General features: G+C 33.5%; 1 protein-coding gene across 8 annotated transcripts in view; it reads left to right on the top strand.

Annotated features, from left to right (window-relative positions):
- Ypel (Yippee-like) overlaps positions 1-15,276 on the top strand; it is a 314,557-nt gene that overhangs the window by 3,885 nt on the left and 295,396 nt on the right. For 2 of the 8 annotated variants that reach the window (XM_085944844.1, XM_085944849.1), the window contains exon 1: positions 18-336. The exons of the other annotated variants lie outside the window; for them this stretch is intronic. In XM_085944844.1, the coding sequence (XP_085800970.1) occupies positions 332-336 (5 nt within the window). In that variant the 5' untranslated portion in view covers positions 18-331. Of the gene's footprint in view, positions 1-17; positions 337-15,276 lie in introns of those variants that run through there. 8 annotated transcript variants of the gene reach the window in all.

Genomic DNA, 15,276 nt, shown 5'->3' with positions numbered 1-15,276 from the left:
AACATTATTATAAAGTCAGTCGTTTCGCGATTTCTTATCGACCAAGTCTTATTTTTTAGCGGTCCGCGTTTGGCTCGCTCGATTCTCTCTTGGCATTGTATGTAGAACGAGTTCAATACTACGAAATCTAGTTTTGCTAAGTTTTATAGCCATGCGTAATAATTATTAACCGTCATAGTGCATCTTTATAATACCTAATAGTTATTGTTATTATAGGTAGGTAAATAAATTATGTGTGGAAATAAGTAAAGTTGAAAGCGTTGTTGTTGTTTTTGTCTATGGTGGATGTACCTACGGATTCAAAGGAGAGGAGTGATAGCACCACAGTTACATGAGGTGAGTAGGTATTCATAATGTTAATATTTTCGTATTTAATGAGTCAGACTCAGTTTTATCAAATGATCAGTTATTTTTTTTTTTTTGTAAACTTAATCATTGATTTATAAGATATAATGAACATAAGTATAGTAAATTATAATGATCTCATAATACTTAGGTACTTGAGAAAAAGAAAGTCTTATAATAGTTGTGTGTAAGTAGGTATATAGTGGCGAGGGGTGGAGGTAGGCTGTTAAGATTCGACATAAATAGGGCTCACTAAACTATGTCAATCATACTTATTTGTTTTCATTAAATTAAGAATACAATTTGCAGATGGTGCTGGTTAGTTATTAGAATTCAATTACGCCCTGCCTAATCCAAACCATAATAGTTTGGTTATGCTATGGATGATCCGACAAAAATTGTGCATACTTTTTCAGTTAAATTTGTTTATTTTCATTGAATTAAGAATACATAAGAATACACGGTGGCCGCGCGGCTTAAGCGTTGGACTATAACGCCGTGGGTCCCAGGTTCGAATCCTGGGTCTGGCAAGTACACATATTGTTTTCCAATTTGTGGGTGTCAGGGTATGGACCTTATAGGTTGAGCAAGTGGCTGACATCCATTTCTCGTAAAAAAAAATCTGTCAATACAAACCTCTACTCTGTGGAGGCCCATATCATCCTATTAGGATCGGAGATGGTCGAAAGAAGAAAGAAAGAAAAGAATACATATTATTACAGATGGTGTTGGTTAGTTTTTTTTTTAAATTCATTATGCCCTCCCTAAACCAAACCATAATCGATAAAGAATATTATTTTAGTATTATCTACTATGGCTTGGATTAAGTAGGGTTTAATTGGATTTTAAAAACTAACGAACACCACCTAAACACTAGCTTAGTTCAATCAAAACGAATACACTTGACTGACAAAGTGTGTGCACTATTTATATCGGATTCAGCCTACCTCCCCCTTCGCCACTGGATATATAACAATTCTGTAATTCCATGAAAATTGAGATATAAATACATCATATTATATTTATGTAGATTAAAATATTATTCAATTTATAAAACAACCAATTTCTTCAAAACACTTTTTTAGTTTACAAACTTATTATTTTTGACAAAAATCAAATCAAAATTAATCCCGGGGTTTCGGGATGAGGTCATCGAGCGATACCATAGCTTACGATATCCTCATCGCCTGAATTATCACATAGGCATGATTGCTAATTAGTAATTATTTTCTCAAAAACAATGTAACAACATGCAACCTGTCATGATTCAGCTATTTATATCAAAACCTGTAGACAGTTTTAAAGTTTATAATTTTTTCCCGAAAAATGTTGTGGGAATGGAACAGTGCCGTACGCGTGTTGGTTAAATCACGTATAAATTACATTTTCGACGATCATCGTCAAGTATCATAATTAGACACCGGACATCTGGAGTCCTTTTTTTTTTGGGACGGACTCGAATATTACAACATTTTTTAATTAAAAAATGCGTTAATAATTTATGGAACCTATGTTTTTCAGAAAAATAAGTTGTACGATGTAGTAGGTACAATGAAATATGAAATAAATGATATTGATAATATGTGCAAGAGACTTTATCGATACTTAATTATATAGAAACGCTGCTATTAGTAGATATACTATACTACTTAGAGAAATTAATGAAGCGCTTACGTATAGAGTGGAAGAATTAGTTGTAAATAGTAATATCTATAATATTTAATAATATTCCACTTATATACCTATTATTGAAATCAATGTTTAAAATTTCTACTAAACTACTTTTATTTTCACTATCAAATAACAAATCACACTTGCTCCCATAATGAGAAGGACCTGACAGCTAGTGTATTATTAAAATTGTACCAATTCTGAATGATTTCGTATATTATGTTGATACTACGAAAATATATAATATGAAAACATATTATTATATTATATGGATTTATGGATAGGTAAAATGGGGAATATCGGACCTACGTGGTTAATGAAACCCTTTAGAAAAAGTTTCGTACGAAATATACTTCAAATCGTACTTTTGTGTTTCAAGCAAGTGGTTGGACATATTGAGATATTCAATTTTAATATATAGGTACTGATGTTGTAATGTTTTTTTTGACATTTTATAGGCCATTTTCAAACACTTTATATTCATCATGCAAAATATGTAAGTACATGCGTTTTCTGTTAATTGCTACTCCCTAATACTATAAATTATATATCATAGTATTATTTCAATGAAATATATAAACCCGATATAATTATTTATTTCGGAAGTTATCAAAATAATAAATCATAATTAGTCGACATTGATACATTGTGTATATATAGTACCTAATACCATTGATAATAAATTATTTTATCAAGAAAATATTAGATATAAATAGGTATAACACAGTTGCAGTGCCTACCATTTGCCTTAACAAGTTGACCTTGGTTCTAATAGTTCATTGCTTTATCCAATCTGGGAGTTCACACATGAAACAATAATTTGATGTTATAGTAATATGGTAGAAAAAACAAAAAAAACTTAACCTGCGCGTTTGTTAACTGATCTACGTATTTTCTTAAAATCCGAGATCACTCAGTTTTGACGATTATGGATTATAGCTTAAAATTGTTTATTTGTTTTTATTTAGTGAGTAGGTATATTTCGTGATATTTCACATTAGCTGGTTCCATTGTTTGCGGGAAATGACGATTTAACGGGCTTACATATTGAATGTATTAATAGTATGTAATATATTCATTACGAGTTTTCACAAACACTTCAGATAATCAAAATTTGTTTTTTACTTGATCCTTTACTAATAGGTAAGAAGGTTTTAACAATCTTTTATTATGTCAATGTGCATTTACGATCGGTGAGTGCGCATAGTGCACGAAGAAGCCAAAAGGCATAAGCCGGGTCGTAAATAATGACTAATAGAATACCTAGTACAAAACATAAATCAATTAGAATTTATTGATTAATATTTTTGCCACTCGTACCCGTTAGATATAGGGACCATTATACCACTTTCCTCTAGAAGGTATATAAGGTACTTTTAAACACTTTGTACATTTTGCATTTTTGTTTATTGTTATTAAATCTTAGTTGATATTATTCTTTTGACTTATTAACTTAAAAATAACAACAATGGATGAAATATAATATTCCTAAATATTATAATATGTCACATATATAATATTGTGTAAGTATATAATATATAATTATCAAGCCTCGATAGCGAAGGCTGCGTGACTAGCAAATGCACTTACGACCTATGTAAACCTGCCGTTCATATTATTTTAAAAGCACATTGGCATTGTTATTTTTTTAAGATTATCCTTTGCTTTGTAATTTTATTCTTGTAAATCCACGGTATTATAGATGGTTGCACTATTATATCTAAAATGTAAACATAAATTTATATACAATATTGGTATATACTACAGCTGATGATGATACATACTATCGTATGGAAAATAATTCATTTTTAAGTTGTGAACTTCTTGTACGTATCATGCAACGAAAGCAATAAAATCGTCTTCAAGTTTTTGTCATTGGTCGGGAACCTTTTTTGATACATACACCTACGGCAGGTGAATTTTAAACACAGCAAATTTTTCACAGTTTTGAAGTTACGCTATTTCTTAATGTATATAAATCAGTCATTTAATAAATAAGGACAAATATCACCAACAAGTTAGTTCAAGTAAACAATCGACTCCCACGTCCTCTATACTTAATTGACTTTATATGCAATAATATGTACCTACCTATATTTTGTACTGTTATTCAATTGAAAATGTCCATTAGGATAAAATCGGTTGAATATCAACATTATGGAATAAATGTGGAAAAAGTACGAAAGTACATATTATAAAGTGTTTTAATGAAATATTTATCTAGGTACCAGTCGTTTTATGTGATGAATAGTTCTTTACACTTTATAATATGTAAGTATTTAAATCAAATACATAATATAATCATATATCAGATAATTACTTTTTAATAACAACATTTAAATATAATGCTAATTATGTCGAATGGCCGCCTAATCGGCGCGCCTTTAGCGTACAATGTATTAAATGGAACGGCGGGACTTTTTTTAACGTTACACACCTACAAACTTACCTGTAGAATGGCCAAAAATGGAACTACGAATTACCATAGGACGCCATTTTGAAAATTTCATTCGAATGTCAGATTTTGTCCAGTTACTAGTCTTGATTGGGTAGTTTTCGACAATGGCTCCATTTTTTTGTAGTACTTATTCCACTTTTAATCAACAAATTAGGACCGGTTTCTTCCGCCTCAGAGGGACATTTTCAACTGAATCTTCCCTTGTTCGGTTGAAAATGTCCCTCTGATGCGAACGAAACCGGTCCTAATTTATTGATTAAAAGTGGAATAAGTACTAAAAAAAAATGCGTTTTTTTAATTAAACAACAATAAATATTAACGTAATACAATCACTAAGTGAAAATCTGAAGTATTAAATGGGACAGCGGGACTTTTTTTAACGTTACACACCTACAAACTTACCTGTAGAATGGCCAAAAATGGAACTACGAACTACCATAGGACGCCATTTTGAAAATTTCATTCGAATGTTAGATTTTGTCCAGTTACGAGTCTTGATTGGGTAGTTTTCGACAATTGCTCCATTTTTTTTGTAGTACTTATTCCACTTTTAATCAATAAATTAGGACCGGTTTCGTCCGCCTCAGAGGGACATTTTCAACTGAATCTTCCCTTGTTCAGTTGAAAATGTCCTCTGATGCGAACGAAACCGGTCCTAATTTATTGATTAAAAGTGGAATAAGTACCACAAAAAAATGCGTTTTATTAAATTAAACAACAATAAATATTAACGTAATACAATGACTAAGTGAAAATCTGAAGCAATATTATATTGCAAAACCTTTAGAAGAATGCAATTACGGCTTACGCAATACATAATATTATAATAGTAGGTTCAAACGAATATTTTCAGGGATGTTTCGCATCTACAGATGTACGCCACTGGTATTTTGAAGATGAAATTTCTTACGATCGATTTGATGAAATTCTTCAATGTCAATAGTTTATAATCAAATAGACCAGTTTGGGCAGAGCATCCTCAAAATACTTAAATATCTAAAGAAATAAACAAGTAGGTATGTGACTTTTTTATCGATATGTAGGTACGGTATTGTTGCTTGGTAATACTAATAGGTATCAATATGATACACTTAGAACATAAAACGGGTCAGCGGACAAAATCTTTCAATATTTGTATTTATATTAGTGGTAGGTACGCAAAAGCTATTCGATATTTAATTATGAAAAAACATATTCTACACGCATTTTATAAAAATGGTTTACCATTACTTACCTGCAATAAAACAAACCATAAATTTTGTAATGCGACCTTTTTAATTACAGTTTGCGAATTTGAATTCGTGTGAGTCGCCCGCACGTCGCGTTAAAATATTGGCAAGACGATTATCTTAATTACAATAATTACCATCGCACCTGAGCTGCCAGAAAAAACAACTGACTAATTGTAGAAATCCATACTAAGAATCATTTGGGCAAAAGTCTCCTTAGGATATTGGATTCGTCCACCATTTTAATGTGTTTTTTTATGGGTTGACGGTTAAAGACTCGAAAGATCCGGTCTTTAATCATAATCATCATTTTATCAGTAGAGTTGTGATACAAGTGTATGTCCTGGCTATATTACAACAATTTTGTCCACCTGACCCTATACATACGGATTACTACTGTTGAACTGCTCAAAACGTGTCGATAGTAACTGGTGACTGGACGTTGATACTATAATGAAGGAAGTAATTGGTGCTTACTTTTAGATTTTAATTACATTGATGGTCCAGCAAAACAGTGTAGTGGGTTCAGTGTAAAGTTCAACGCAATTTATTTGTTACTACAGGTTAATAACACCTTTCAAGCGGAATGGCTAAAATACCATCTGCTCTTTTTTAGCCAATAATTTATTACCTTCTGCCACAACGACAGCTGCCTGATTGATTGTTGTTTTTTTTTTATTCTTCATTTTAATTCACCATTACGTTAAAATACGAATTGCTGTGAATTGATGACGAGATAGGTACACACCTACTTATCGACACTACTGATTTTTGGACGATTTGGAAGTTTACTAGGTACTCGTAATATTGTAACAAACGATTCGCAGAATTTATCCCAAAATGCCTTTAGTTCTGGGCACATGTGACCACTGTATTCAACTTAATTGACTTTACTCACTCCTTTTTTAAAAATAGATACTGCAGTTTTGTATAATGACCACAGAACCGAGTGTCTAACAGGGCCAACACTTTTAAAACAACTTGCTCCCATTCTTATTGCAGATAGATACATGCTGCGGAGTACACGCTTACATCAAAAAAAGAAAATAGGGTAGGTAGTACATAAAAGCTCAGGCTAAACTATGATTACGGATGCATGTGTAGCAATGACATAAATCATGGATCTAACTGGAATATTAAACTGACCTAGAAAAATAAATCTAATTCTAAAAATATCTAAAGTCTTGTTAAATAAAGTAACACTACAACAGACCAGGGAGGCCCAATGGCAGCAGTGTAACTAGAAAATCAATCACAAACACTCATTACTAGGAACATTGTGCTGGCATATATAATTTAGAAACGTGTCGCATATAAATTAACAGGAAAAGATTGCCTAAGTCCCCTTATAAAGTTGGTACCTCATCCCATCATCATTTTTTATCACTCCCAAGGATAATTCCCTACGTATTTGTCCACAATAATAATTATTAATGAAGTCGTCCAAATGATCACAATGTCTTACGTAATTTTCAAAATCTTCCCCATTATTTTAAACATAATATTTACGTATAATTGAGTACCTACTTACGTTTTAGTGCGTAATTCGAATAACAGTAACATAATTTTTATTTGTTTTGTTTATCTGTGACCGACTTCAGAATAACGTTTTTAAATTTAGAACTGCGCAGACAAGTGCGCATTTAGGCATTATTTTTGGAAAATCTAAAATTATGTTATATAGTATGACAGGATGAAAATGCTTCATTACTGTTGTTTCGGTGGAACCGTCTGGTCGAAGTGGGGTAGGTAACCCAGGAGTATGGATATGCATGATTAAAATAAAATCGGACACACACATAATATACGTACGTAAATTGATTTATTATATTTATTGCAACTTCACCGATGAAGAATCGGATGCCTATCGAATATAGATTACCTAGTACGATTTTTAAATATTATTATTTATTAACTACATAGGCTTGGACTCCGTGGTGGCAAACCCATGGCACGTGAGATGATATTGCATGGCACGCGTGTGAAGGGAAAATATACGTAATACTACTAATAAATGAGAGATTGAATAGTATAAAAAATAGCAGGGAAATAATCTCCAAGAACGAGCATTACGTTTAATGTAAATATATAATTACATAGGTCGGTCCTCAGGCGTTATGCGTTACATATCATATTATCGCACTAACCTCATCAGGCGACGGGTGACGGGAGATCACTGCGAGAGAATGCCTCGTCTGATCGGAGCAATTCTGGTGTAAATTTGTGGGTAAATAACCAAACTAATGAATACATTAACAAACAATCTCATTTTTAACCATAAACAATGACTGCACAAAATAAGAAACAAAAACTTGGTGAAGCTAGTAGTAATTCTGGCAGACAGTTTCAGAATTGGTGGACCGAAATGTATGGCATAATTGAAAGGAGATAAAGCTGTAGTATTATGTGTGCTACGGTCTGTGAGTGGTATCTAGAACACCATCATTTTTTTAATAGAATAACTATTTTTTTACTCCGTGAAATACTGTGAAAAGCACGTCAGACAGTCGAAAAATAATATTTGGGAAATTTTGGCACGCGTACGTAAAAAGGTTTGCTAACCCTGGCCGCTAGGTGTTTCTAAAGATTACATTATTGTGCTGCGGGACGCCTACTATACCAAAGTTATTAAAATTGATATTCATTCGGCAGCGCACTACCAATATTCGAGTCCATATTATATTTAAAAAATATAATTCTATGGTCTTCCAAATTGATTTGTATTCATGTATAATATGATTCACTTTCAGTTATAGTTAGAAACTTTTTTAGATTCATTATTTGATGAGAAAACACAAAATAATCAAAAATTTTCATATTAAGTATTCGATTTTCAATGCATCTTTATTTAAACAACATCTACGCCAATGCTGTTGGAACTTATACCAACCTAAAAAAAATAATATTATATAGTTAGGAATAAATTATGTAATTATTCCAATATTACCAACTTACCTATAGTTTGTCTATGCAAAATAGTTTAACTACCTACTCTTATAATCGAATAGTCTTTTAAAAATAAATTACTCTGATAATTATTGTGTCTATTGCATCTTGTTCGATTTTCAAAATAACATTATGTAACCGAGAACTGTCAAAATGAACGCGCGCGTGGGTTTGTATTCAGGAAATATTTTTTAAGCTGGTCAAGATATTATAACTAGTTTAGTAGGTATTTCGATAAGTTTGTTGTGAGTGGCACACACGGCGCGCTGGCTTTCTGGTTTTCGTTATTGATCAAGCGCAAGCAAGCGGTAGGCAAATAAATAAAATAGGTAAAACTTTCGTGCGTCAGCGGTATTTTGAAGAGTTTTGCGCTTGGCTCCAGGCCCGGTCTTGGGCTGATAGGGCCTAATAATCGGGCCTCGCGTTCCAACGGGCCCTTCGCCGGGGGTGCTAAAATAACACAAACATAAGAAAGATGAGAAAATATGTTGGTTTCTAATTTTAATTAGCGATTGGATTGTCAAATGAATCATTAGCTAACTAGATCAAGGAAAACAGAGCAGCGCAAAATAAAAGATTTCAAACAATTATTAATAGTGAACACATAACAGTGGGTTGAATTTGTTTTTTTTCTAAATGCCTTTCACGCAATTATTGGTACAATTAAATATTGAAATACGTATAATGGCGGTTTATGAATGAAATATATAAAAATAAGGAATATCAATTGGACTTAGGTATGTTTAATTAATATTTCAAAAAACCCCGACAGAAAATGGCCATACATCATAATACTTCGGTCAAGACAAACTGTTCGCGGAATGATGAGTGAATTTTCGGCACATACCTATACGACAATAAATTTAAACCAAATTGTGTATTTTAAACTATCGCGATAATAACTGTTTACACTTAAAAGTGCCGACTGTCTCGCCAATATCATTCTTTACGAGTAAGCGAGACGCGATGTTGTCATTTTATAGTACCATTTGACAGGTAGTGAAAATCTGTTAACCTGAAAATGGGTGCGCGGTGTAGTTCGTTTTTTTACCGGCAGGTTCGCCACTTTCATTCTACTGCGCAGGCGCAGATATCGAACAAATTCAAATGTCGCGTGAAAATTCAAAAGCTTTTGAACTATTTTGATTCATGCATGCAAAGTTGTACTTGCATGATAATACATGTTTGCACGTGCATTTTCTTGTTCTGGCCTCGATAATACGTACAGTAAATCCATGCACGTGTAAACGGGGTATTATACTATATCATGCTTTATTTTTTCATGCAATAATATTGTTTATTTAAAAACGTTCTGCATAATAGAGAGGGTGTGTTTGCCCATATTAACTTTTGTGTCTTGTGTAATGATTTTATCTGTATATAAAACTGTAAAAAATGTATTTTTGTGTCTTTAATAAGACAATCTAATTAAAAAGCACTCGATAATCAATAGATTCAGACTTATTTTGATTTTGCACACTAGCTTAGCCATGTACTATCTATCGGTATATCTATATACCCGGTACCCACACACTGGCCGATGTGGAATATATCTGAATAACAAAACACATATTCACCTAGCATGCATCAAAACATTAATCTATTTTTAAAACAAGCAATATATATATATATATATATAATTGTATCCATACATGCACACACACACATATATGTATTGCTTGTTTTTAAAATGGATTAAGGTTATGTTGTGTGGTAGGTGAATCCGTGTTTTGTTATTCACATCTATTCCACAGTGACCAGTTGCTGTTATTCGACGATTTGAGAAGTGAAACGATCGAATGGACATGCATAGTCTCCTCTCAGATCGAACCTCCCCATTTATAACCGACCCTAAATTAACTCTTATAGTACTTACATAGTGATTTAACCATCGCGCTGTTTTACCAACAATCATTCAATATTTAACGTATCGGCAATCTGCCGCCCTTTATGACGATCCGCCTCCGTGCAAATCGGCACAAGCTTACCCAAGTTCGGGCCTGGCAGTGCGTATGTTGTAATAGTAACCGTTACCTACTCCGGAGATAACTCGCGAGTCGCCCACTCTCGTTTTCCAAATGCATCATGCATAATAAAATAGTCTCACCTCGCGGGACCTATTAATTGAATCGATCTGGATATTAACACACATGTTGGTTATTGGTCCATTAAAAGTTTTAAGATTTTGATTTTAATTCAGTATTAAGTGCCTAGGTAGCAATTGAGATATTTTCTAAATACTGTTGATCTTTTCAAACCTGATCCAATGGAGTCGATAGAAATGATCATTGCGCGACTAACAATAAATGCCATGCAATATGATTTTTACTTAACTTAACCTTGAAGTTGCGCAGATTGCGATTTCTTCTACTGCGCACGAATAACGTGGGGTAAATTTAATTATTGTTACCGTCATTATTTCCTACTGCTCTTACATAATGAAGCCTATTGCATCGTTTTCTCTCGCTTGGCGTCGCTCTAACTACGTCGCATTTTCTGTCAAAACTGTCGAACTTCACACTTATGTGGTATTTTCATAATGGGCGTATCATCTGAGGAATAGAACGACCGTGCTCATAGACACCTGTGTCTGCCCATACAAATTTCATTATTTCGTATAGGTATAGATGAAATTCGTTAGAAAACGCTATTTTATGTGCATTTTCGAAATATGTGTTTATTTATTGATCCCTTTACAGAAGTGTACCCATGCAAACATTAGAAAAACACAAAGGTAGGACTAAAAACACAAACAACATTTTTCATTTTCGTAAAATGTTATTGAATGATAAAAATGTCTTATATACATAGAATTTTAAATGTTGTTTGTATACTAATAATAACATGAGTGGTTCACAAGCCAAGTGAACCAAGGCCATTCTGGATAGTTTTGAGTAAACTAAGTACAAACATAATATTTGAGTATTCCTAATTCTGTAAAGGGTATGGTTGCAATTCTGCAGTCATGATTGCAAGTGTTATGTTGAGTACATTTAAGTTATTCTGTAAATATTATGTTTGAACCTAGTTTACTCAAAACTAACCAGAATGGCCTTGGTTCACTTGGCTTGAGTATCACTCATTATATTATACTTTAACATTTTATAATATTTTTTTTTTGAATTATACTTATATGTCGTATAAATTAGAAATAAGACATTTTTATTGACTTGCAAACATTAAAAAAAAATGGAAACTGCCGTTTTTGTTTCTTAGAGCCCTTAAATAAATAAATATCATTTTTTCTTCTTGAAAAACACCAAATTACCTACCTGGATAATGTCAAAAACAGATATATAACTAAGTATATGCAATCGCAAGTCGATTTACTCAGTTAACTTGGGTCATTTTAATCCTCAGGTCCTTAAGGCTATACTTCAGCTGAGGCATGGTCTAAAAAGATCGTGAATAGGCGATGCGCGGATTGTGCAAATGACACGAGCCGAACGAAATATATTTTTTCGTAAAAATTCAACAGGCGTCCTTTTAATGTTATGTTTATTATTATATTCGTAATAATAATAGTATATTCATTGACATGCTTTCTTTTTCAAGTACATTCGGTACGTTTTTTAGTCATTTTTACACGATTTAAGTATAATATATTCCTCCGACGCCATCACAAAACAAATTGACATGCTCACCCATCGACTGTCAGACGACGATTGCGAAATTTCGTTCCATCTACTGTTGAAAATTATTTGCCGTTTCACTTCTGTATGCTCTTAATTATTCTTGATTATTTAACAACTATTTTACCTATTCTCCAGTGGTCAGAATTTTACGCTAGCGGCCCAGCACATAAACCGCGTTGGACACGACTAATCAAAACAATCATTACTCAATCGTCCGTACATTTATTATGATTTAAATTATTTCATACGGACAGTCTCGCTGCGTTTTTGATCAATAACAAAGACGATCGCATGAACGACGCCAGCCAGAAGACAGCAAGCGAAGCGGGTCAGAACCACTCGCCATTATGCTCTCTCGTGGGCGGATCAACGGTAAATTTTAATAATAAATCCCCGCTTGTCCGGCGTTGCCCCGAACTTGAATAATGATACACATCTCTCCGCTGACCCATGGAGCACTATCTCCAGCTTCCATCGTAATATTATTGAAGACATATATTATTAGATCACAACTGACAGAGCTACCCACGTCTACTGCCCTCTTCAGATAAATATCCTCAACTGATTTGATCGTGTTAACCACAGAACAGATTAATAATATAGCTAGTAACGTAAAAGCTATCGCCATGGACAAATGTTTTTGAAGCAGGGTACTTTATGACGGTCAGGCGTAAAACAAAAGCGCGCCGATTGCCCTCAAATATTGCATGCGCGTTACTTTACGTGACAAACTTTAATGTGTATTATGATATAGACGTAACTATTGAAAATAACATACTTATTATTCTTTAACACGTGTTTAAGTTTATCCCATATTTTTCCACACCTGAGATCCGTAGCCTGTTATACCACACCCAGTAGGGTAAGCCATTTCTCATTTATTTTGTGTTCCCTGATGAAAACTGTCAATTCTTCGCGGATAGATATTAACGATATTGTATTAATAATTAAAACAAAACAAAATATTTAATACGCTTTCCACATAATTGTAATAATAATGAGTACATTGAGGTCAAACCACACCCACCTCGCACCACATCCGGTCTTAATCGAGTGTATCATGGAACCCTACGTTTGGATGTGAAACATCATTTTTTTATGACCGGGAATGTCTCAGGAGCAGTTACCAAAGACAAAGGTTGCCATGCACCCAATTATGCTTTGACTGAATTTAGATGTCTTTAAGTTAAGAGTGCCCATATTGGACATTATCAATTAATTGCGGTGATGACGTTTAAAATAGTGTTCATTACATCATCATTCGATCCTAAAAAGATCATAATTATAGGCCTCTACAAAGTGGAGGATGTATTAACAGATTTATTTAACGAGAAATGGACGTTAGCCACTATTTGCTCAGCTTATTAGGAAAAACAACATGTGAATTTGACAAATCCTATGTTCGAACCCGGACATTATAAGCCGACACGTTACCGCTTGGCTTTCGTGGATAGCAGTGGCGTAGGGTGGAGGTAGGCAGGAGGTCGGTCCAACATAGATAGTGCACATTAAACTTTGTCAGTCATCCGTATTTGTTTTTATTGAACTAAGACTACACTTTACAGTGTTGGTGAGTTTAAAAAAAATAATTAAACCATGTCTAAACCAAACCATAATAGTATTTGCATGTTATGGGCGATTCAACAAAATAGTGCACACTTTTTCATTCATACTTATTTGTTTTCATTGAATTAAGAATACATATTACACAATATGTTGTTGGTTAGTTTCTTTTAAATTCATTAAGCCCTGCTCAACCAAACCATAGTAAATAAAAATATTCTATCTATAAAATATTTAAAATTATGTATGATTTAATTGCATAATTTTAGATATTTTATAGATAGACTAGTATTTTTTGACTATTACATATTATGGCTTGGTTTCGCAGGGTTTAATTGAATTTTAAAAACTAACCAACACCGTCTTTAAATTGTAGTCTTATTTCAATGAAAAAAAAATACGTATGACTGGCAAAGTTTAGTGTGTACTATTTATGGCGGATCTTAAATCAGCCTACCTCCACCCTTCGCCACTGCTACCTACTTCCCTATTTAGGCATTACGGGCCGATTAAAAAAATAGCTAGAAACATATCTCAGTGTTCTATAGTTTTGTAGCAATCATACTATTCAGCATTAAATGAATGGTACACTTTAATCTTTATCTATAAATATCCAAAATTATGTGCTTAATGGCATAATTGATGGACGATTATTTTTTGACTATTATCTATTATGGTTTGATTTAAGCAGGGTTTAATTGAATTTTATAAAACTAATCAGCGCCACCTGCAAATTGCATTATAAGCGATGGTGCCCACAGAACGCGTCGAGCGCGCGAAGTCGGCGTATTAAGTGTTTATTCATAACCATAATCACACGTCTCTCGCCGCGCATTACCCTTCACCTATGTAATAAGCGGCCCAAGCAGCACAAAACAATTATTTTTACAGCGTCTCTCATAACAAAGCAATAAAAATATTATATTATTTCGGGGCTTGTCATTAATATTTACGACGACATTATTCAACCAGCGATAAACTGAACACGTAATAAAATTAAACAATGTCTTCTCTGTAATTAAATAATTGCTTTTCGCCCGTCGTACGACGACGCCTCAAGCAGCGTAATTTTGGTAGCCGTGTTCAATGAATGGACTTCTTTGTATTTTCATTAAATCGTATCGCCGAGAAGCGAAAAACGGTGACTCATGCGGCAGGCGGCGCGCAAGGCATCGTTAAGTCCAGTGGGCGCTGGCGTATTTGATTACGTTGTATTTTTGATGATTTACGCGCCACTTGTAGAAAATTTGCGCGAGCGCCGCACTCGCTGCGTCAATGGGCTTTATGCCTAAGTTAAATGAAAACAAATACGTATGACTGACAAAGTTTATTGTGGACTAGGTACTTATGTCTAATCTTAACAGCCTACATCCACCCTTCGCCATTGGTGGATAGTATAAGTAAGATAATTTAAAAAATAGTTGGTGGC

Source organism: Rhyacophila brunnea, unplaced genomic scaffold, assembly GCF_057557595.1.
Source record: "Rhyacophila brunnea isolate RB1 unplaced genomic scaffold, BYU_Rbru_1.0 scaffold_17, whole genome shotgun sequence".
Taxonomy (NCBI): Eukaryota; Metazoa; Arthropoda; class Insecta; order Trichoptera; family Rhyacophilidae; genus Rhyacophila; species Rhyacophila brunnea.
This window is presented reverse-complemented; position numbering and strand designations above follow the sequence as displayed.